Source organism: Anabrus simplex, chromosome 4 (genome assembly GCF_040414725.1).
Source record: "Anabrus simplex isolate iqAnaSimp1 chromosome 4, ASM4041472v1, whole genome shotgun sequence".
NCBI classification, from domain to species: domain Eukaryota; kingdom Metazoa; phylum Arthropoda; class Insecta; order Orthoptera; family Tettigoniidae; genus Anabrus; species Anabrus simplex.
Genome location: NC_090268.1, coordinates 128,815,210 through 128,838,096, shown reverse-complemented (window position 1 = coordinate 128,838,096; position 22,887 = coordinate 128,815,210). Strand labels below are relative to the sequence as shown.

General features: G+C 37.3%; 1 protein-coding gene across 4 annotated transcripts in view; it reads left to right on the top strand.

Annotated features, from left to right (window-relative positions):
- Window positions 1–9,152, top strand: part of LOC136871693 (SUN domain-containing ossification factor) — a 338,199-nt gene extending 329,047 nt beyond the window's left edge. For all 4 annotated transcript variants that reach the window (XM_067145204.2, XM_067145207.2, XM_067145206.2 and 1 more), the window contains one exon: window positions 7,059–9,152. In XM_067145204.2, the coding sequence (XP_067001305.2) occupies window positions 7,059–7,984 (926 nt within the window). In that variant the 3' untranslated portion in view covers window positions 7,985–9,152. The remainder of the gene's footprint in view (window positions 1–7,058) is intronic.
- Window positions 9,153–22,887: the final 13,735 nt, after the last annotated feature.

Genomic DNA, 22,887 nt, shown 5'->3' with positions numbered 1-22,887 from the left:
GGTGTGAACGGTTGAAAGCTACTTTTAACTCGTGTTTTTTAAAGATGTTTGAAATAGGATATATGTTATTATTATTAAAGGTAAATATGGTGAACTTCTCTTTAGGGGAAGATTCTTTTTCTAAGGTGGTCTTTGGTTTACTTTTAAATTTATTGAGAATTTTGTTCACGAAAGCTTTACTGAAACCATTACCTTCGGCTATTGCATAAATGGTGTTGATTTCCTTTCTATCAACGTCAACTCTGATCGAGCCCCACGCTGGGCGCCACTTGCAACGTCAAGTCAGATCCGGGATCTGGTGTCGTGCCCCACTGTTGGGCGGCACTTATATGCACCCTTCTCGGGATTCGGTGCCTTGTCCCCTCGGATGGACGTGTCCTCTCGCACTCAGGGTCTTCACGGGTTCTTCTCGTTGTGGGGCTATTTCAGAGAGTCGCAGTACCTCGGCTAGCTAAGGTGTCTGGATTGGTTAGTACCTTTGGTTGGTTCAAGTGCCTACGCTCTAGTGGTAGCGAATCGCGTCTGTCGCAGGAGGTCGTGTTGGGAATCCTATCGGGCGACCTGTTTTCTCGAATTTAATTTTGCGGAGTATCTCTCCGATTTCGTGACATGTCTATGCATTGTGGTTCGTAATTCGTCGCTGTCTTGTCCGTACTCCCTATTTTCATGATTTATATGATGCATACAACATTGACCTTGTTTTTGAGGTTACAACTGTCTCATAATTCATTGTGACTAAGTGGTTGGAATTTAATTTACGGGTGTGCTTATTTATAGCTAATTATTAATGAAAGAATGGAGATATTCTGGATTGGATTCCATTTATTCATTGAAATATCCTTGCCTAAACTAAGATGAAACCAAAGTGTGCTTTTAACCCTTTCAACACATGAAATCATTCCAATCAAAACTAATCAATTGACCTGTCTCTATCTCAACATAATGCAGTGATATTGGTTTAAGCAATTTTTATCTTATACTCATTAACAGACCTTGGGATTGATAACCATTTTTGAGATCTCATTTAACACGTTCTGTCTGGATGAATCAAGTTATCTGATAATATTCTTTGCTTAATTGCATTGTCTTGGATACCTTTGTCATATTTTATGCATGGCGTACATTATAAGAAGTTTTACTTTTATTTACGTCGAATGAGTCCAACCAATAATGCCTTTTCATAGGTTAATTACCCTAACTGAAATCAAATGATCACTACTATATCCTAATCAAGTTATGTTGTCCTGTGTTTTTAGATAGATAGATGTCTTTATTTTCCTCCAGATCTACAGCACTGAAACCTTATTGATCTATTAAAGGAGAAAAATAATAATGCCCAACCTAGGCAGCTTAAGCTGACATACACATATAATAATTCTCATAAAATAAACATAACTAACACCAAAACAAAGGAAAAAAGCAATATTGTTGTAAATAATAATAATAATAATAATCAAATGGCAATGAGGCAGAATGGTCTGTTGGCCCTAGTATAAGGCAGTATGGCAATGAGAAACTAAACTGGTAACATATTACTGTGTAGAGTACAATGGTGTGTCAGATTGCATCTGCACTTTAAACAAAGAGTATATCACTTCCGGCCGGGTTCGCACTCAACGCATTCTTTCTTGAACACTGACCTCTGTTTTTCTACTTAAGTTGCAAACCTGGCTTCGTATTACCTCTACTGTAGTGCCGGTGTGCAATTTTTCACCTTACGTTTTGTTACTGTTGACCACTATTTAAACTCTATTATCTCACTATATTATCTTTAGAATCCAGACAACTCACCACATTAACTGAAACCATATTCACTCACAGTTAACTTGGACCCTCAGCTCATATACCATCCATCTCCACATATTAGCTTTATCCTTAACACCTATCCAATTTACAATCACTATCTTCCTCATTCACTACACACTTTACTGCCTACTAATTTAACTATTTAATCACTCTTGTCATAGTTATAAATAACACACAAACTCCACTATTCTCATGTGTACAGCAATTTACTTTCTACTGCAGATTGCCTTTTTTGCTTCTTGTCACTATACCTTCGTCCAATTTGTTCTTCTTACCCCATATCTCTCTTAGGCTCAAACTTCTCCCTTTCGCCAGGGCACCTCTTGCTTCTTCTTCCTGCCTCCCAGCCGTATTTTCACTTTGTTTCTGTGCTCTTGTCACATCTTGTGTTTCCGCCCCAACAATCACTCCCTGTATTTTCTTTTTTTCTCTCACACAGGCCTCCGTCCTCAGCTCCTTAATTAATGCCCTTATCTCCCTCTTCATCTCATTTGTTACCTCCCTGGCTCCTTCTTCGATCGATTTGGAAATAGCATTCACGTCTTCTTCTGTCAAGTTAATTTCTTCTTGCTGCGAGCTTGGATCCAGTGCCTTATTTTCTTTGGTTCTTTCCTTGTCTCCAGGTCCATCTTCACACACTTTACTGTCTCTGACTTGCCTTTCTTCCACTCTCTTCCCTACTACCCTTTCGTACTTCGTATTCTCTTCCGTTTCCCGTAATTTCTTCACTGTCTACACTCTGGTCCATAGTCCATTGGTTACTACTAATTGTTGACCCTTAATGTAGGCTCTTAACCCTTGTATTTTAGCCCTGACCAAATGTTTCTTCCGGGTGTTTATATTCTTTACCCCTTCTCTTCCCATGTCTCTTTTAATCCAAATTTTTGTGTTACGTATATTGTCTGCACCTCTCATCACTACTTTCGCCATCAGGATGGAAAACAACTTCAGTTTTATTGGCCTATCACCCCGTTTTTTTTACCTATTCTTTCCACATCATCAATATCAACTTCACTAAAGTTAATTCTCATCATTTTCTGGATGACTTCCACAACTCTGTAGGTTGTCAGCACTTTGTCTTCCCGTTTGTCTTCCGGCACTCCATATATAAATAAGCATTTCTTCCTGCGTTCTCGGTTACTGTCTTCAATTTCTGCTTTCAGCTTCACCACCTCTTCCTCCATCTCCTTTATTTTTGCCTTGAGTGATATAATTTCTCTCTCGCTGATTTCCACTTTGTTCATTGTCTCGTCTGTTTTTCCCTGTATCCAACGTCTCATATGTTCAAATTCATTTGTTCCTTCATATTTTTAATCTGCTCAAACGGACATACTTCTTCCACCACTTCTTTCACCACTCTTTTTATGACCTCCACGTCTTCCCAGTTCATGTTGCCACTGGAAGTCGGGCCGGGGTTCACCTCCACACCTCCTATAGCTAGCAGTATCATAATCACCGCTGCCACCAGTATCATCTCGCCCATCATTCTTGTTTCCACTTAACTTCCTTTATTTCTAGCTGTTTCCTTTTTCCATCTCCCCTGCCATCTTCCAATAGCTGCACAATATTGATCCACGGCTATCATCTTCCTCTTCCCTCCCGTCTTACTTTTCCACTCACCAGTCACACTCCACTCTGGCTCTACTGGCACCTCAACTCAGCACGTCTGTCACCGATCGCTGACTAGGTTAGACTGTGACGCGCTGTGTTATTCAGCAATCTTGCTGCTAACCGGCAAGCAAAATTGAACATTCCTGAGGCTAACAGCTTGTTCCCCGAATGTGCAACTTATCCTGTGAAGTTCAGGAATTTAAGGCCTTTTTCCGTAATCGCGCAACTGTGGTGACGGATCTTACCAGAGTTTGAAATCATGTTTGTTAGTTTTGTTTCAGAAGGGATGACAGATGTCGTGTGCCAAGATGTTCGAGCTTGTACCTACACTAGACACTACAGGTCCATGATTATACGGGAAACTATGGAAATACGTAGAATTTCAAACAATTTTGACAGGGACACTGGCTATCAATTAATACGTGGTTGCCACCCATTAAGGTTTTACGTAGGTAGTTCTCTTCCCTGTCCTTTCACTATTAGTTTCGGTGTTTTCCAAATTCATATGTTCCTCATCACCAGATGTTTCATTCCAGGCTTGTGTCAGTGTTATACTTTCATATGTATGCACACCAGTTATACCGCACCTCCCAGACATATTCTGATGGTGCCGTCTGCTTCCGCTTCGAATGCTAGCGCTGTACCTTGTTTTTTTTTTTAACATGGTACAAGCCCAAAAGCCCATATTATGTCTACATATTCTAGATGTAGTGCTAATAAAATCAGATAAGCTGTATAGAGAAACAGAAGTGATAGAGGGTATATGTGATCATGAAGCTGTCTTTGTCAGAGTTAAAAATAAATTTGTTAGAAAGGGATGTTATAAAAGTAGGACACCCAATACCATATGGCTGATACGAGGGGAATGGGGAAATTTTTAAAAATAATTTATGTTCAATTAAAATGGTAAATGAAAATGTAAACAGTCTGTGGGATGGGTTTAAATCAGTTTTTGAGGAGTGTGAAAACAGGAGTGTACCTTTAAAAGTGGTAAGGAATAGTAAGGATCCATGAAATGAAATGGTGTATGGCTTTTAGTGCCGGGAGTGTCCAAGGACAAGTTCGGCTCGCCAGATGCAGGTCTTTCAATTTAACTCCCGTAGGCGACCTGCGCATCATGATGAGGATGAAATGATGATGAAGACGACACATACACCCAACCCCCGTGCCGGCGAAATTAACCAATTAAGGTTAAAATTCCCGACCCTGCCGGGAATCAAACCCGGGATGCCTGTGGGCAAAGGCCAGCACGCTAACCATTTAGCCATGGAGCCGGACAGTAAGGACCCATTATAACACGGAAATAAAGAGTTTAAGAAGGAAGTGCAGATTATAAAGAAATAGTTAGAAATGGAGGTGGGAGTGAGGACAGATTGAAGCTGCTCACTAGGAACTTGAATTCACCAAAAAAAAAAAAAAAAAAATCAACTAAGGATAACATGATGGCAAACATAATTGGCAGCTATATGAATTTTAAGGAGCAATGGAAGGATATGCATAGATACTTTAAGGTAGAAACAGGTTCTGGGAAGGACATTCCAAGGATCATTAATGAACAGGGGGAATGTATATGCGAGGACTTGTCAGCAGGCAGAAATATTCACTCAGCAATATGTAAATTGGATATAAAGATAACGTCCTCAAAGAGGAGGTGACGAATACTGCCAAAATACTGATACTGTATTTATGATAATAAAGACATTTATAAAAAGATAAAAACATTGATAGCTAGAAAGGCAGCTGTGATTGATAAGATTTCTGGAGAATATTAAAGGCTATGGGTTGGGATATAGTACCATTAAGAGATACTGTACTTATTTGCTTACTGTTTGCATGAAGGAGCAATACTAAATGAATGGGGAATTGCAATACTAGCCCTAGTGTACAAGGGAAAGGATGACAAACGTAAAGCAAATTACTACAGGCAAGTCAGCTTGACGTGTTATTGTAAGCTCTGGGAAAGCATTCTTTCTGATTATATTAGACACGTTTGTAAAATTACTAACTGGTTTAATAGAAGCCAGTTGGTGAAGCTCAACTTGTAGGATTCCAGTAAGGTATAGCAGATATTTTAGATTCAGGAGGTCAAATGGACTGTATCACAATTGACCTATCCAAGGCTTTTAATAGGATAGATCGTGTGAGATAACTGACGAAAATGAGGGCTATTGGACTAGACAAGAGTGGTTGAATGGGTGGCTAAATTCCTAGAAAATAAAACTCAGAATTAAGAATAGGTGAAGTGTTATATGATCCTGTATTGATTAAGTCCCCCACAGGGTAGTTGGACCTTTGTTTTCTTATGTACTGTATATAAATAATTTGAGTAAAAAATTGGAATCACAGATAAGGCTATTTATGGATTGTTATACTGTATACAATAGTAAATGAGTTGCAGGATTGTGAGCAACTGCAGGGGGACTTAAACGATGTTGTGAGCTGGGCAGCAGACAATGGTATGAATGTAAATGGGATGAAAAGTGAAGTTGTAAGTTTCACCAAGAGAAAATGTTCTCTCAATTTTAATTATTGTTTTGATGGGGTGATAGTGCTTCATGGGGAACACTGTAACAGAACCTAGGTGTTGATGTAAGGAATGACCTTCATTGGGATAATCATATTAATGAAGTTAAGAAATGTTCAATTAACGTTGTTCCAAGAGTATTTAGGGGTTGTAGTAAAGATATAACGGAGAAGGCGTAGAAGTCTCTGGTAAGACTGCAGGTAGAGTATGGTTCCAGTGTATGGGACCCTCACCAGGACTACTTGATATGAGAACTGAAAAAAATTCAAAGGAAAGCTGCACGAATTGTTCTGGGTGATTTCTGACAAACGAGTAGTGTTATGAAAATATTGCAAAGTTTGGGCTGGGAAGACTTCAGAATAAGGAGACAAGATGCTTGACTGTGTGGTATGTTTTGAGCTGTCAGTGGAGAGTTGACATGGAATGATTAAGTAGAAGGATAAACTTGAGTGGAGCTTTTAAAAGTAGGAAAGATCATAATATGAAGACAGTTTGAATTCAAGGGGACAGATTAATTTACAGGACGATTAAGGGATTGGAATAAATTATCAAGGGAGATGTTTGATAAATTTCAAAGTTCTTTGAAAATATTTAAGAAACAATTGATAGGGAATCTGCCACCTGGGCAACAGCTCTAAATGCAGATCATTGATGATTTGATTCATTCATTCATTCATTCATTCATTTATATATTTTTTATTTAAGAGCTAAATTCCTTTTTAGATGCGAATGTATGGTTTCTATTGGTTTTTTTTTTTTTTTTTTTTTTTTTTTTTTTTTTACTTGGAGAAATGAACCTACATATTTTCAGGTAAATTGAGCTTGCTTTTATCACCTTGGTTAGGCATCTCCTATATTTATAATCATGTCGCAGATATACTTGACCAGAACCCATCTTTGATACAGGCTTGCTCACAGATTCTGTATCTGTTTCAAATACCCCCATATTCAAAGCTGGAAGTGTCTTGAGTTTTGTGTCTTATATTGACTTTGTCTTCTGTAATCTGAAAACCCCCCTTGTTTAAAAAAAAAAGAGGGAGAAATAGAGGGGACATGCTCTCTTTTTGTGTATATTAATCTTTTTACCTTGTAATTGGCATGTTCTTTTCTCCCTCAGGTACATACCATGACCTACTGATAACAGAAGAAGCTGCCACAGAAGTGGATGGTGGAACCAGGACTGTTCCCAAGGGGGAGAGCAAACGTAGGAGGCGCAAGAAAAAGGAATTTCTCCTCAAATCCCCTAGTGCCACTATTATTCCTAAGAGAGTATCTGTGCCTAGTAGTGTTAATGATGAACAACTTGCAGCAGAGCCTGCCAGACGTGCTAGTTCATCAGACGTTCCTACCTGGTGGACAGCATCCAATGGTGTGGGGGAAGTGGAAAATGAACTGTCCATTGAGCCACAATGGGAGCGCCAGCAATCTGTACCAGAAACCGCCTGTAGTAATTTTCTTAGTGATCAATCTCATGTGGAAGAACTGACTTCTTTTTCTCTTCCTCCTCCTTCTCCTCCTCCATCTACTCCTGCTACCGTAAAGAGATCATCTTCAGACCTGGGGACTGGCAAGAAACAATCGGTCAGTAGCAATAAAAGTGAAGTGCAGGTCATCGAAATACGGACTAAAAGGGTTAGTACTGAATCAGCTCCTGGCATAATTCAGAACAATGGACTTGTGAAATCTCCTCCCGTATCCACCACTCCTATTTTAAGGCATGTTACTTCACCGTCCTTTATGAGGACAGCAATTTCTTCCAGGAGTGGTCGTCGAAACAGTGGCATTATTGACCCTTTTCCTCAAGCCAAACTTAAATCAGATAATTGGGAGTGGTATAGTAGTCGCCATAATGTGTCTAGTCAAAGAGTGCAGTTGCCTTGCACCTCAGTCCCACTTGGTCTGAATGGACAGATGGAATCGGAAGACTCTCAAAGGACTAGTAGTTTTAATAACATAAGTAGTGGGTCTGAAATGTCGCGTAAGGATAGCAACAAAAGGGGAAGTAGTGGTGGCTTGAAGAAAATGGTAAAGAAATTCTTTTAATGTTGCCATAATTGGATAGTGTCAATCTTTTGTAGTGTTGGTGAATTGCAACCAAATCTTTGCTTGCGATATATCTCTAACAAATTTAGAAATTAATTGACTGGAAACCACTGAACAAAGTTGATGACATTCCGAAATCCATTATGTGTGTATGATCTTCATTGACACTTTCTTATTAGTCTCATAATATTTATATATATGAATCTAAAGACATGAAATATCAATGTGAATGTTAAGACCAGAAATAAATTTCAGTAAGGTATCTTTTATTCTCCTGAGTGTTTTTGGTTGTTACATAATGAAGTTTGAATTTCACATCTTGCTGGCCCTTGATGTTTTTGGATGTTTCTGAAAGTTAATTTTTTTGTCAGTTTATAGAAATGTTATCTGTGAATAAGTTCTTTGAAGAACATTTTTGAGAAATCTTGTGAATACTGACTAAAAGTGGTACTACATTTAAGGTCTGTTTCAGTTTTTGTGTTGATAAGCTCACCTGAGCTTACTAAAAAAAGAAAGGAAAAAAAAAAAAGAGAGAACCTGTCATATTATGGTTTATATAAATATTTTAATTATTTTGAAAATGAAACAGAAAATGACAGAATATCTCTTAGAATTTGATGTACTCCCGTGAGGAGATAAAATTACTGATACTTATTTTTGTGATTTACGGTGATATTTTGTGCTTTTGTACTGAACCAACAGCAACACAGAGGATACATGAAATAGGTCTGTGTGGAGTAATGATTTACGAGGACAAGTTTGAGATGCACACAAGACAAAGTTCTTTAATATCATAACAAGGACATCAAGAATATTTCATTCTGAGATGTAGTAGACATCTTTTCTGTAGGAAGTTCTTATAATTGGATCATAGCAAGCTCTAGCAAAAACTTTGTGTCCCTTGTCAACATGTAAGCTGGTAATTTCTAGCTATCAACCTCTCTTTCATACATTTTTTCCATTCACCTATTATGAAATATGACAAGCAATTACTGGTCTTAAGGCTGGTTTATTTCAATAATACAACACCAGATAATTGTGTTGGCCGGCTGTGTGGTATAGCCTCTGTGCCTAAATTTTTGTGACAGTGCTGCAAGGAGAAATGTTACTATGAGTCAGGTAATGAATTTGAACAAGCATTTTCCATAATTTTTTAAATTGGTTTGCTAGAGGTTACAATGAGCATATTAATTATGGGCTGAAATGCAAAATATGCTCATTTATGTTTTTAACCTTTCCACATTGAAATATGTAGTATTTCGCTTGATTATCAAATGATCTTATTTTCTAATAGGCTAAATAAGAAATGTTCTCAATATGTATTCATCAGCAAGACTAGGTCCAGGATTACAGTACAGTTTGGAAAAGTCCAGCACACAGAACTACCTTGCAATCTTTCCACTTATACCAAATCTTCAGTTGTTTCTTGGTCTCATTAAGTAACCTGTTACGTATTCAAACTTGGGTATGCTTCTCTTTGCATGTGGTTGCAACAGTGAAGGATAGTACAGATTATTTGTATGTATGTAATGTATGTATGTATGTATGTATGTATGTTTCAGTGTACCCCTTGATCCTGCCATTTTGTTTACCTTCTTCATCTTTCTAGTGACAAAAACCAATGATAGTTTCATTCAGAATATTTTTATTCTAGCACCATTAGTAGTGGAATTTCAAATTACAATATGCATACCGAGGTGTGATCTCTCATCCTATGATGGAATAAGTCTTCTTAGCCATCACGTACCTAGATTTAAATATTGATAGTATATTCTGACTTAGCCATTTCACTGATAATGGTTAGGGTGATGTAGGCAGCCTGTTCAACTTGAGAGGCTTGTATACTTCAGCAGAAAATCAGATCAAATCATGGGGTTAAGGAGATGTGTCGAGAAAGGAAGTTTGTGGTATTGCTAGAGGGTGAAAATTAATTAAAAATGTTAAGGCTCGTTAGTTATTTAAAATTTACCTAGACTATTTCAGTTTAATTTAATTTAATGGAGAAAAGAAAATATCAAAAAATGTAACTTACAAAAAGTTTTAAATGGATCTTGCAGAAAAGTTGAGTTACATAAGTATGTTCATTCTTATGCCTTGTTTTTATCAGGCTTACTGCACATAATTTCAATAAAATAGCATCTGCTCGACAAAGCGTTCACCGGGGTTTGAATGCAAAATGTAGCTTCAAAAGGCAGATATGTCGAATTGACTTAGGAAAGCTAATTATAATTTACAGTAGTATCCTTTGAAGTTTCTTTTTTCATGCATATTCTGACAAGGAAGTGCGGAAGAAGCAATTACTTCAACAAGAAATGAATTTTACTTTTTTTCTTGTGTGATTTCTTATTTCATCATGATGAAAAGTTATTCATTCATAAAGAAAAGCTGAAAATTATCCATGTACTTTTATACTGAATAAAGGAAAACTATACAGTTCTAAAGATTATATAGGAGACTAAATAATCATTGTGATGTTGCTAGGTTACTGTATAATTTCTTTTGGAATTCCTCCTTAAAGTTCCCATGGAACCTATCATATGGATTAATTTCATGCAGCTGAGATAATTTAGAAAGTACTGTATTATAACATAGCATCAGAGAACTGGTCTCTGTAATATTATAAAACTTTGAATCCAATCTACAATGCTTGTTCTATTCTTTATCACCTCTTCACTTTAATAAAAGTATCTTTCCTACTCTCTGTTTAATGGAAATTTTAACTGACGTGGCATTGTGTGCATCTCTGTAACTGTGTCAGTTCTTGTATGTGATAATTCAATTATTCTAATTTGAGTGAAATATTAGAAACTTTTAGTAGAAATTTGAAATTTAGGGTGCAAAAGGAGGTTATTATTAAGTTAACATTGTGAACAGCAATCGTACTTCTGTAGTTGTATCATGTTTTTCTCTGAAGTTGTTAGTTATTAAAAATGAGTAGGTTCTCGTAGCATCTTTCTTGTTCTTGAACTTGAGAAGATAATAAACCCTCCAGAAGTATCTTTTGATCTGTAACAAATTCATTTTTTTTAAATAGAGTTAAAACATTATATACTTTACTTCATTTTTGTTGTAAATATGGACTTCATAATATGACATCCATTGTCACACCTTGTACTTTGGTTATTCTTCTATTTATTAAAAAATAAATGTTAGTTCCTGTACACTGATGTTTCAAGTGGAAGAATCAAATATAGTCTTGCATAGAAAGAGAGGAAACTGTTTAGGAACTCATTCTCATCCTTTTTGCATTTTTGTGTTTGTCCTTGTCTCCTTTTCCGTTGCTTCTTCCTGTGCAGACATGTCGTGCTTTTCCTATTTCTAGCTGCGAGCCTATCTTAATGTCAGGAGGAAGTGCATCCAGAATAAATGCCCTCATACCTCATAAAGACAATGTAGATAAGAGAATGAATATCACAGTCTGTCAGTCTTCATATCCTTTTGTTTTAATTAGGCAATTAGGACTATAAAGGATAACACAGCTAGAATGCAAAATAGATGACAATATCCTGTTCAAGAGAACCTAGCTAAGAGAATGGATACCAAAAAGCATCAATGTTCAATCCTGTATGTATGTATGTATGTATGTATGTATGTATGTAACCAGAATTGCAAAAAGTGAGAATTGCAGCCTTAAACTCAGTAGATGTCAATAAGGGAGGGAGAATGAACACTGGGATCCCCCAAGCTACTCGCTTCAGCTGGAGCCAGGGCCACTTAATAGAGAAGACTGCTTGCATTAGCTATAGTTTCAGGGAATAGGTAAGAGGGCAGGGCAATGCTCTTGCATGTGAGACAGAGCGAGTGAGAAGGGATAGATAGATAGATAGATAGATAGAGATTATTTAAAGAGTTTCAATCAGATTCAGCAGTTTTATAACTTTTTAATAAAACTGCTATCTAGAGGGTATACGTATGCAAAGTTTGAACTTCCCATTTCTTTGGAGAGCTGGTGAAATTCCTCGGATGGACTCACGGCTGGATAAAAAGCATAATGGATTTTGTAGAGATGTTCCTATTTGTGCTGCCATCTTTCTGTATATGACTTGATTAGTCACTTGTTTCTTTCCATTGCATACCTTGATTAGTTTACCAAACACTGTTGTACAGGTATGCTTAACTGTGAAATATTTCTTGCTAGTATTGAAAGTGTGCAGCGAATTGTCCCATAATTTCTGAATTACAACGTGGAACCACGTAAGGAAGACTGGGCTTGATGGAAAAAGAAATTTGTTCCTTCATTACACTGGCAAAGAAGTTTGAAGTTTTAAACATGTTTCTTTTTATAAATTTCCAGTCTTCACCTTAAAATGCTACTTACAGAAGAATTGATATTTTGCAACATGCTGTAAGATACTGTGATATTGTACCATTATGTTGCCATTAGTAAGACTGAACAAGACATTCATAGCTGCTGAATGAAGATATAATATCCCAAGCCATGGGCTACCAAATGGCAAATTTTGCAATGAATGTAAGCACAGCAACAAAAATGTACTTTGTAAAATAATTAGTCTGTAATATATATGTATATTTCGAATTGAGTTTTAATGCATAGAACCTGTATGTCACTATTTCCATTGTCCTACTCTATTCATATTTATTATACTCTACAGTTATTCATTCATTCATTCATTCATTATTTACCATAAACCTGTACAGTATCTATGGAGGCCAGGGGAAAAGGACAAGCCCCGCTACACGTAGTGCCCCCTGACCATTGAAATAATTACCTAAATCCTAAACTAAGTCATATACATTATTTACAGGTAAAGTAAGAGTATAGCCTAATATATACATATTTCTCATTTATTCAACCTTTCACACCCTCATTCATTCTTCCACAAATTCACACGCATTTTCTCACCGTATGTGCTTCCTAACTTAACATTTAACTATATTTACATTTCTACATTTAATGTTGGCGGGTAGAACGTTCCAAAGCCGCGCTGAATGAGCAAAGAAACCTAGTTTGTAGGACTCAGTTCGCTCAAAGGGGGGTATAAGACACACCCCTTTGCCTCTGTGGATGGAGCTGTAGGATAAGGAGAGTCGAGGGAATGGTGAAAGGTGAATGGCCCCTGTGAGGGATTTGTGTAAGAAGGTGATGTCAGTTTGTTTACACAAGGAGGCGATTGACGGGAGGGAAGACGGGCAGCTGTTCTTGTTAATTAGTCGTTAAGCACGACGTTGGATTCTTCCTAGTTTGTGAAGGTTAGCTGCAGTGCCGGGCAGGTAGACCATACGTTAGTAGAGGTCTCACTAGTGTCAGGTAAGCTGTCCGTATAGCATTCGACTTGCACCCACAGAGGCTTCTGTGCATAAAACAGAGCACCCTGGCAGCTTTGCATCTCACTTCCTCTGTTTGTGTGTTCCATTTTAGTTGTTCAGAAAAGGTTATTCCTAACAAATGCATGGTTTTAACTCGCTCAGTATGTACATTATTAATGTTATATATACATTCTACTGGGTGTCGAGACCTACTGAACCTAATGTATTTACATTTGCCAGCATTAATGTTGAGACCGTTGACGTAACACCCACACCGCTATAGTGTCAAAGTCCGACTGTAACTTCAATCGTCTGCATATTGTATATCCCTGTACATTACAGTGTCATCAGCGTACTGGGCTATGGTTGAGGTCACACATTTAGGTAAATCAGAGACAAATACATTAAATAATAAAGGTCCCAGGACGGTGCCTTGACATACTCCTGAGGTTACTTTAGCGGTCGATGATCGAACTCCATCAAACACAACATATTGAGTTCGACCCTCGAGAAATGACCGCAACCATGTCAGTACATTTCCCTTAACATTCATCTGTCTTAATTTTAACAAAAGTCGTTCATGAGGGATTTGGTCAAAAGCTTTAGCCCAGTCCAAAGCCACGCAGTCTACCTGAACAATTTTAGATTTCTCCAGAGAGAACTGCCACTCATCAATAACCTTTGTTAATAAAGTATTACAGGATTTTCCTGGAAGAAAACCGTGCTGGCTTTCATTTAGCAGATTACCTTCCCGGAAGTATTCCCGTACATCAGAGGCTACCAGTCTTTCCATACATTTACATACGTGGGATGTGGGAGAGACTGGCCGATAGTTGTCAGAGTGCTTTGTCCCTTTTCTTGAAAATCTGAACTACATCAGCACACTTCCAATCTTGAGGCAGTGATCCACAGTGAAGCGATAGGTTGAATAGTTCGCAGAGAGATCGTGCCAGTGACTCAGCGCAGTCGCAGAGTATACAGCTGGGTATTTCATCAGGGCCGCTCACCGCATGGGGTCGAATCCTCTTCAAACTTGCTAGTACCTCAAGTTCTGAGAAGTAGAGGTTAGTGAGAGGGAGGGGTGGTATGTGTATTTTGGTTAAATACATGTCCCCAGCTGATTGTGCCTGGGAGAAATTCTCTTAAAATTTTTCACTGAAGGCTGCGGCAGTCTTTGCGGGGGTGGAGATGGATTTCCCGTTAGCTTGAAAGGAACAGCGCTGCCACAGTTCCTTTCTAGTATCTTCCACAGCTTTTTGGTATCTGGGCAAGCCTTGTGAATATACTGATTGTAAGCCTCCTTGATCCTATTCGTAGTGTCTTTCCATGCGGATTTGTACTTTTCCCACGCTTGTTCCGTTTGGCACTGTTTACACTTTTTGTATAGATTATTCCATTTCCATTGTTTGTTCAGAGTGCACTTGGTGCAATAAAGAGAATGGCATTAAATTGAGGTCACATTTTTAAACATTAATTTGAAGGATATTCTGGAATAGTATTAATTCAACATTTAACTTATGTACGTATTTTGTATTCACACAATATTGTGACAGATGTTGCATGAAAATATTATACAATTGCTAGCTCATGTATCCGTGCTTTGCTACGGAATTCTGTATTGTATACAGAATTCTAGGTAAAATACTATATACATCGTCACCATAAGACCTATCTGTGTCGGTGCGACGTTAAGCAAATAGCACAAAAAAAGAAAAAAAAATAATATACTGTACACATGGCAACAGTAGCAGAGCTAAGAAGCTCGCCCCCCTTCCCCGCAGCAATAATTGAAAGTGGGTCCTAGTTTCCTTCATTTCATAGTGGAAAAAAAAAATGAAAACCTACAACCTGTTTTCCAGTCATTGACCGGGTCAGGGATGTAATGAATGAAACATATATAGGCTGTTACTACAATGGGGTCGCCACTCCCAAGGTGATTTATTAGTGAGTGATAAATGCTATGAAATTATAATGGAGTGTGTTGCTTGAATGAAAGATGACAGGGAAAACTGGGGTGCCCAGAGAAAAACCTGTCCTGCCTCCGCTTTGTCCAGCACAAATCTCACATGGAGTGACTGGGATTTGAACCACGGTATCCAGCGGTGAGAGGCCAACACGCTGCCGTCTGAGCCACGGAGGCTTCCTTATTTCATAGTACAGGGTTGTATTTATTACAATGAACAGCAATGACGATAAGTTACACCATTTAGTTTTCAAATCCGAAGGAATTAAAATAACACACTGATATGGTACGAACACACACAAGAAATGCATATTCAAATTATAGTAGCCAAAACACGGTAATACGTTACAATATTAAGAAATAATCTCGTTCCTAGGACCAAGTAATTTACTACTATTTACAACTCAACTTTCCATAGTAGACCTACTTGCCTACACTGACTGCCGATAGTTGTAAACAGGCTCGAGACTTCAATATTTAAAGTTTAGATAAGGAGGATGTCTTTGTTATCGCATATTTGCAGACTACTGAGTTCTCAGAACTGGCTAATTACTTTAAAAGCCTTGTTCATAAGTTCTTAAGATTGAATCACAAGTCATTCTTCAAGATTTAAGATATACCAAATGTTATAGTCAAATAATAATATTAGATTATAAATTCCACCTGTTCAATATATGAGTTTTTTATTTTAATTTAAGAAATAGTTCTTAATACATTAGATATAAGGACATGCTTCACCCATAATGAGGGCATCATCAGCCTAAAAATCTCACACCTGAAAGAAAGATAGATCAGGATCCCGATCACTCTTTGAGATTCTAGATTGGCACTGAATCTATAAGGGAGCGAAACATGTCCTGCTTATAACTTTACATTAATGGTGAAACTCTAAATGTAATAACATTTTAATGTATTGAATAGGTGGTTTATAGTAAAACATTGTTTATTATGTAACATCTTTCCCGCTAATGTATAGCCATCATGGCGTCTTAAAGTATACATTTATCTATTGTTGACAAAGAAATGGAATGTTTCCTCAAAAATAGTGATTGTCGAGAGCTATATTTTGATAATGAAGATGGAGTATATATAGGGGCGATATTGAACTATAAGAAAGTGCGAGACAGAGTAGGAATGATGAATCTCATGCGGAATTGTCACCCCACCCTCAGATAAATTATTTTTTCCACAAATGTTAATGATTTTGACATTACTAGTTCTTGGATCAACAATTTTATATTATATATTAGTAATAGTATCGCTGAGCGGAGTAGCCGTGCCTGATAACATGCATGGAGCCAAGCTCTGCATTTGGCAGGTGAGTGGGTTCGAACCCCACCGTCAACTGTCCTGAGATGTTTTTTATTTTTGTGATGGTTTCTCTTTTGCACTTCCAAGCAAATGCCGGGGCAGTTTCTATTCATAAGCCACAGCCGGTTCCTTCCACTTCCTTACTCAGTTTCATTCACCATCATTCATTTCATGTTAGTTATCTTCTCAACTGAGGTTGGTATCAGGAAGGGCATCCGGCTGTAAAAACATGCTGTAAAATATAACCTCACTTCATACCCGGCCCTGTATTGGACTGCGGGGCTACGGGGACGATATGCATTCCATTAATAATATCAGTAAAAATGTATCTGTAAAAGTGCTCCTTCCTTTTAAAAAACCCAGCCCAGAGGGCTCGCCTCGTCATCAAAACTCGGCAGTGAAAAGGCTAAGACAGGCTTTAGAATTAAGAACAAGCTGGGAGATGGTAATGGATAGTGATGGGCATTGCTTTCACTCGAGATTGATGTCGCGGATCTCGAGACTCTCGCGAGAATATGGAGACCGATTTTCCTGTCCCGTGATCTGTGCAATATCCCAGTAACTAAGAGTGTTAAATTGATAGTATACCATAAGCAATTTGTGCATGAAATAACGTTCTCATATGCATACATGTGAGCTGATAAATTTTGTCAAAAGCCTGCAAAAGTACTGCGTGTTCAACTATTAACCCCTTAATACCATTAATGAAAGTGAAAACAGAATGTCGTATTTTAAACTGTTCACTACTTATTTAAGGTGGACATCTTAGCTGAATAACACTGTATAATTTGTGAATAACTGTAAATAGGATGTAGGTGTGCATCGTAATCAGACCCCACATTCAATACCATATGACTACTGCTTGTGTACCGATATTTTGGTGACAAAGAAAATAATTCCGTACAGTGTTATAGAGTATTAGCATCGTAATTAGGTACATCGGTATATGACAGTGCAATGTGTACGAGACAATTTTAAGACGACGTCCGAAACGCAGCCTAAGTCGTGGATGTCTGTTATTTTGAACAGATGCCACATTGCACTGCCCGCTGTGTTGTGTGTTCAAAAGAAGTAAAATATGTCTGTAGAAATACTTTGGGATGAACCAGCACTTACAAACACATATCGCTGAAGGGAAATCGTAACGCAACATTTTTTTTCTTTTCTATTGGCTTTACGTTGCACCGACACAGGTAGGTCTTATGGCGATGATGGGACAGGAAAGGGCTAGGACTGGGAAGGAAGTGGCCGTGGCCTTAATTAAGGTACAGCCCCAGCATTTGCCTGGTGTGAAAATGGGAAACCACGGAAAATCATCTTCAGGGCTGCCGACAGTGGGATTCGAACCTACTATCTCCCGAATATACTGGATACTGCCCGCAGTTAAGCGACTGCAGCTATCGAGCTCGGTCGCAGTATTTCCGGCCCAGTCTACATCACAAGAAGCTACCCTGTCAACAACAATTGCAAGGTAGTAATCTGTCAATGCATTTAACTTTGTTGGTAATCCTTGAGTAGTTCTTGTGAATTTCAACTTTCAATTGCAATTTTCATTTCTGTTTGTGTTTAGTAATAACCTATTGTAATTAGGATACATTTGAACGTAATTTGCGATTATTGAAATATTTGTGTAGTAGAAGTATCTTAAGAAACTCTCATACTAGAATTCTGTTGTTGTAATTAGGATAGGTTTAGTTGCAGTTTAGAATTGTGTAAAGCTTGTGGTTTACTTTTGGTATTCAGTAATTAACGGCGGTTTTCATCCTGTTAGGGTGTTGTAGGATAAAAATATAGTACGACTAAGTAGTACTTAAAGATAGAAATTTCATAATGTTCTGTATTATATCACAGTTAAATTGAAAACAAGAAATTAAGTGGTTCAACCTATTCAATGCAAGGAAAATAAGAAATGTAATGTTACATTCTTATTTGATTAAAAGCGGAATTGGTTTCGACCACTAGTCTGGGTCATCATCAGCCGATTAAATAAAAATATAAAACAATGCATAGGAAAACAATAAGTAAAGGATAAGTTTTTCACTAAAAGCAGTTCAAGAAGCACTATAACACTATAGGGATTACCACTGCATGATGTAAGATCCTAAAATCCAGAAGAAGTCGAAGATCAGTCACTTAAATGAAGCAAGGTGCAAGTTCTTGAAGAGCAGCATAACATACCTAATTTCCGGCACTGTGCTTCAAAATGTTTATGAGAATTGGTGACGAGTTAAGTGAACAAGCCTCCAAATACTGCTAGGCATGAAGTTATAATTTAATACATTTGAAGTCCTAAAATTATATAGAAGTCGGAGATAAGTTACTTAAATGAAGTAAGATGCAAGTTCTTGAAGAGCAGCACAATATACGTAATGTCCAGCACTGTGCTTCTAAATGGTAATGAAACTTGGTGAATAGTTCAATGATCAAGCCTGCAAATGCTTCTAGGTGTGAAAATATATAATACAATTTGATATAATTGAAGTATATATAAATGTTTATAGGATCTTGTATGATGGATTCTTTAGAGATGCAGAACAGTTGATATAAAAAACAATTGTCAACTGTTTGTCAACTGTTCTGTATCTCTAAAGAATTCATCATACAAGATCCTATAAACATTTAAATATACTTCAATTATATCAAATTGTATTATATATTTTTGCACCTAGAAGCATTTGCAGGCTTGATCATTGAACTATTCACCAAGTTCCATTACCATTTAGAAGCACCGTGCCGGACATTACGTATATTTTGCTGCTCTTCAAGAACTTGCATCTTACTTCATTTAAGTGACTTATCAATCAATCAATCAATCAATCAATCAATACTGATCTGCATTTAGGGCAGTCGCCCAGGTGGCAGATTCCCTATCTGTTGTTTTCCTAACCTTTTCTTAAATGATTTCAAAGAAATTGGAAATTTATTGAACATCACCCTTGGTAAGTTATTCCAATCCCTAACTCCCCTTCCTATAAATGAATATTTGCCCCAATTTGTCCTCTTGAATTCCAACTTTATCTTCATACTAGCAAGATACCCGTGCTTCGCTACGGTATTATACTGAAATTTATAATTGAATGCTTATTGTTTTAGATATATAATCTGCCGAAATTCGCGATCTGACTCGTTTTCTGCGAGAATCCACCAAAATTCCCGATCTGGCTCGTTTTATATTAGATTACGGCACGTTTCCTCCCATTTTTCAATCTTCCTTTCCAGGAATCGATTTCGTACTTCCCGGGCTAGGCTCAGGTATTCCTCCCGGTCAGTTGGGTCCGTAAATCTTTGCCATCTTTTTCCTACAATCATTTTAATACGTATAAAATCCTTCAGAAGATTCGGCGTGGTGTCATATTGAATGCTTTGGCGGCACTGAACCCGCGGCCGGACTGCATTCTTAGTCATTACCCGTCCAGGAGCCGTTTCCAGCGCGGTCCGCACATTTGACGACGGTCCGGAACATTATTATTATTATTATTATTATGCGTTGCTGGAATGGCTGATGACAGGGAAAATCGGAGTATCCGGAGAAAAACCTGTCCCGCCTCCGTTTTTTCCAGCACGAATGTCACATGGAGTGACCGGGATTTTAACCACGGAACCCAGCTGTGAGAGGCCGGCGCGCTGCCGCCTGAGCAACGGAGGATACTTATAAGTACATTAAGAACAGTAAAATCAATAGGCCTCACCTCCTTCTACACCCCACCGCCGTTAAGTTTATTTACCGCCACCTTCCCGCCCCCCCCCCCCCAAAAATTAAAAGAAGGCTTGTTTCTTTATGTTAAAGGTGATTCCAAACACCAATGTTCACATCTATTGCCTTCAGTTTTGAGATATAAGTATCCCCATAAAAATAATTTACTTTTTTCACTTCATTTCACACTCCTCCCCACCCCCCAAGTGAATTTTCCCGCAACAAATACTTGTTTCTTTAATAGTAAAAGATCTTCTAAATACCAATTATCACGACTCTAACCTCTTCAGTTTTTGATTTATGTGTCCTCATGAAAGGAATTCAACTCCTTTACACTCCCACCCTCCAAGATGGTTTCCCCACCAAAACGCGTTTTTCTTTGTTTTTAAAGGAGATCGAAATACGAATTTTCACGTCTGTAACAACTTTAGTTTTTATTAGATGTATGCATTCTCATACAATTAAGTCAATTAAATTTTCAATTCTTTCACCCCCCCCCCCCCCCTCTCATTGGATTTTCCGAGAATACGACTTTCTTTACTTTTAAAGCAGATTGCAAATATCAAATTTCACGTCTGTAATATCTTCATTTTTGAGATATCAGTAGCCTAATTAAAAGAATTCAACACCATTTTCAGTCACTTTTACCCACCCCCCACCACCTAAGTGGTATTTCCGAAAACTAAAAATACACGATTCGTTATGTTTAATAGAGATAAAAAATACCATTTTTCACTTCTGTAACATGTTAAGTTTTTTTAGATATACTGTAAAAATTCTCATTTTAAAATTTCACCCCTTTTGAGGTCCCCTTAAGTGGAGTTTCCAAAAACAAATCACCTATGTTTCCTTACATTTACAGGAGATTCCAAACACCCACTTTTTACGTCTGTAACATTTTACGTTTCCAGGATATTCTGTAGATATAGTCTTTCAAAAAATTCACCCCAATTTGTCACTCCTGTTTAACAGCCATTAATTGGATTTTCCAAAAACTAAAAAATACGTGTTTCTTTATTTTTAAAGGAGGTCCCATATACAAATTTTCAGTTCTGTAATATCTTTCGTTTCTGAGATATATGTATCCTCATTAAAGGCATTCAACCCATTTTTCACCCTTTCCTATTGGGATTTACAGGAAACAAAAAATACGTGTTTCTTTATTTTTAGAGGAGATTCTAACTACCAATTTTTACATCTGTAAATTTTAAAGTTTTAAGATGTAGACACACTCATTTTAAAAAATTTACCCTCCCCCCTTTTTACCCCCCAATATTTGGATTTTCCAAAAACGAAAAAATACGTGTGTTTATTTATTTTTAAAGGAGATTCTAAATACCAATTTTCACATCTATAACCTTTAAAAATTTTGAGATAGATATACCCATTTTAAAATATTACCCCTTTCCACCCCCCCTTAATTGGATTTTCCAGAAACAAAAAATACGTGTTTCTTTATTTTTAACGGATATCCCAAACGCCAATTTTCAGGCCCGTAATATCTTCAGTTTCTGATATATAAGTAGCCTCATTAAAGGCATTCAACCACTTTTTAGCGACTTTTCACTCCTCCTATTGCGATTTTCCGAAAACAAAAAAATACGCGTTTCTTTATTTTTAATGAAGATTCTAAATACCAATTTTTACATCTGCAAACTTTAAAAGTTTGGAGATATAGATTCACTCATTTTAAAAATTCACCCCCTTTTCACCCTCCCATTAATTGGATTTTCCAAAAACAAAAAAAATACGTATTTCTTTATTTTTAAAAGAGATCAAAAGTACCAATTTTCAGGTCTGTAATATCTTCAGTTTCTGAGATATAAGTACCGGTATCCTGATTAAAGGCATTCAACCCATTTTTCCCCATTTTCACCCTTTTTCACCCCTCCTATTGGGATTTTCTGAAAACAAAAAAATACGTGTTTCCTTATTTCTAAAGAAGATTCTAAATACCAGTTTTCACATCTGTAAACTTTTAAAGTTTGGAGATATAGATGCACTCATTTTAAAATTTCACCCCCTTAGCGAAGGAATATCCAAAAATCCTCTCTTAGCGAGCACCTACATCTTAATATGAATATATCCCCAAAATTTCATTTCTTTATGTCCAGTAGTTTTGGCTCGGCGATGATGAATCAGTCGGTCAGTCAGTCAGTCACTCAGTCAGTCAGGACAAGTTATTTTATATATATAGATTGTGATCTTTCCTACTTATAAAGAAGCCACTCAAACTTATTCGTCTAGTAATGTTATTCCATGCCACCCCTCCGCTGACAGTTCGGAACATACTACTCATTACAAGTTGACATAAAAAACAGTCAACATTACAGTCGAGCAGCTCGTCTTCTTTCTCCCAATTCTTCCCAGCCCAAACTTTGCTACATTTTTGTCGACCATTTTCAACGTTAATAAAGAGACTTCAATCCAAACTTCCCTTACGACTCTACACAAGAGACTACTGCCGTTCCTTCCTGCTAACATTTAACACAGCAACTTGCCTTCAAGCACTCTTCTTCTCTCATGCTTCTAGAAAACTACAGCTTTAACACTTCACATTTATTATAAACCCCACTTGATGTGATTATTATAGTGACATTCAATCTATTTAAGATCCAAAAGCTTCCTCTACTGTATAAACTTACGACTACTCGTATTTTAAACTTT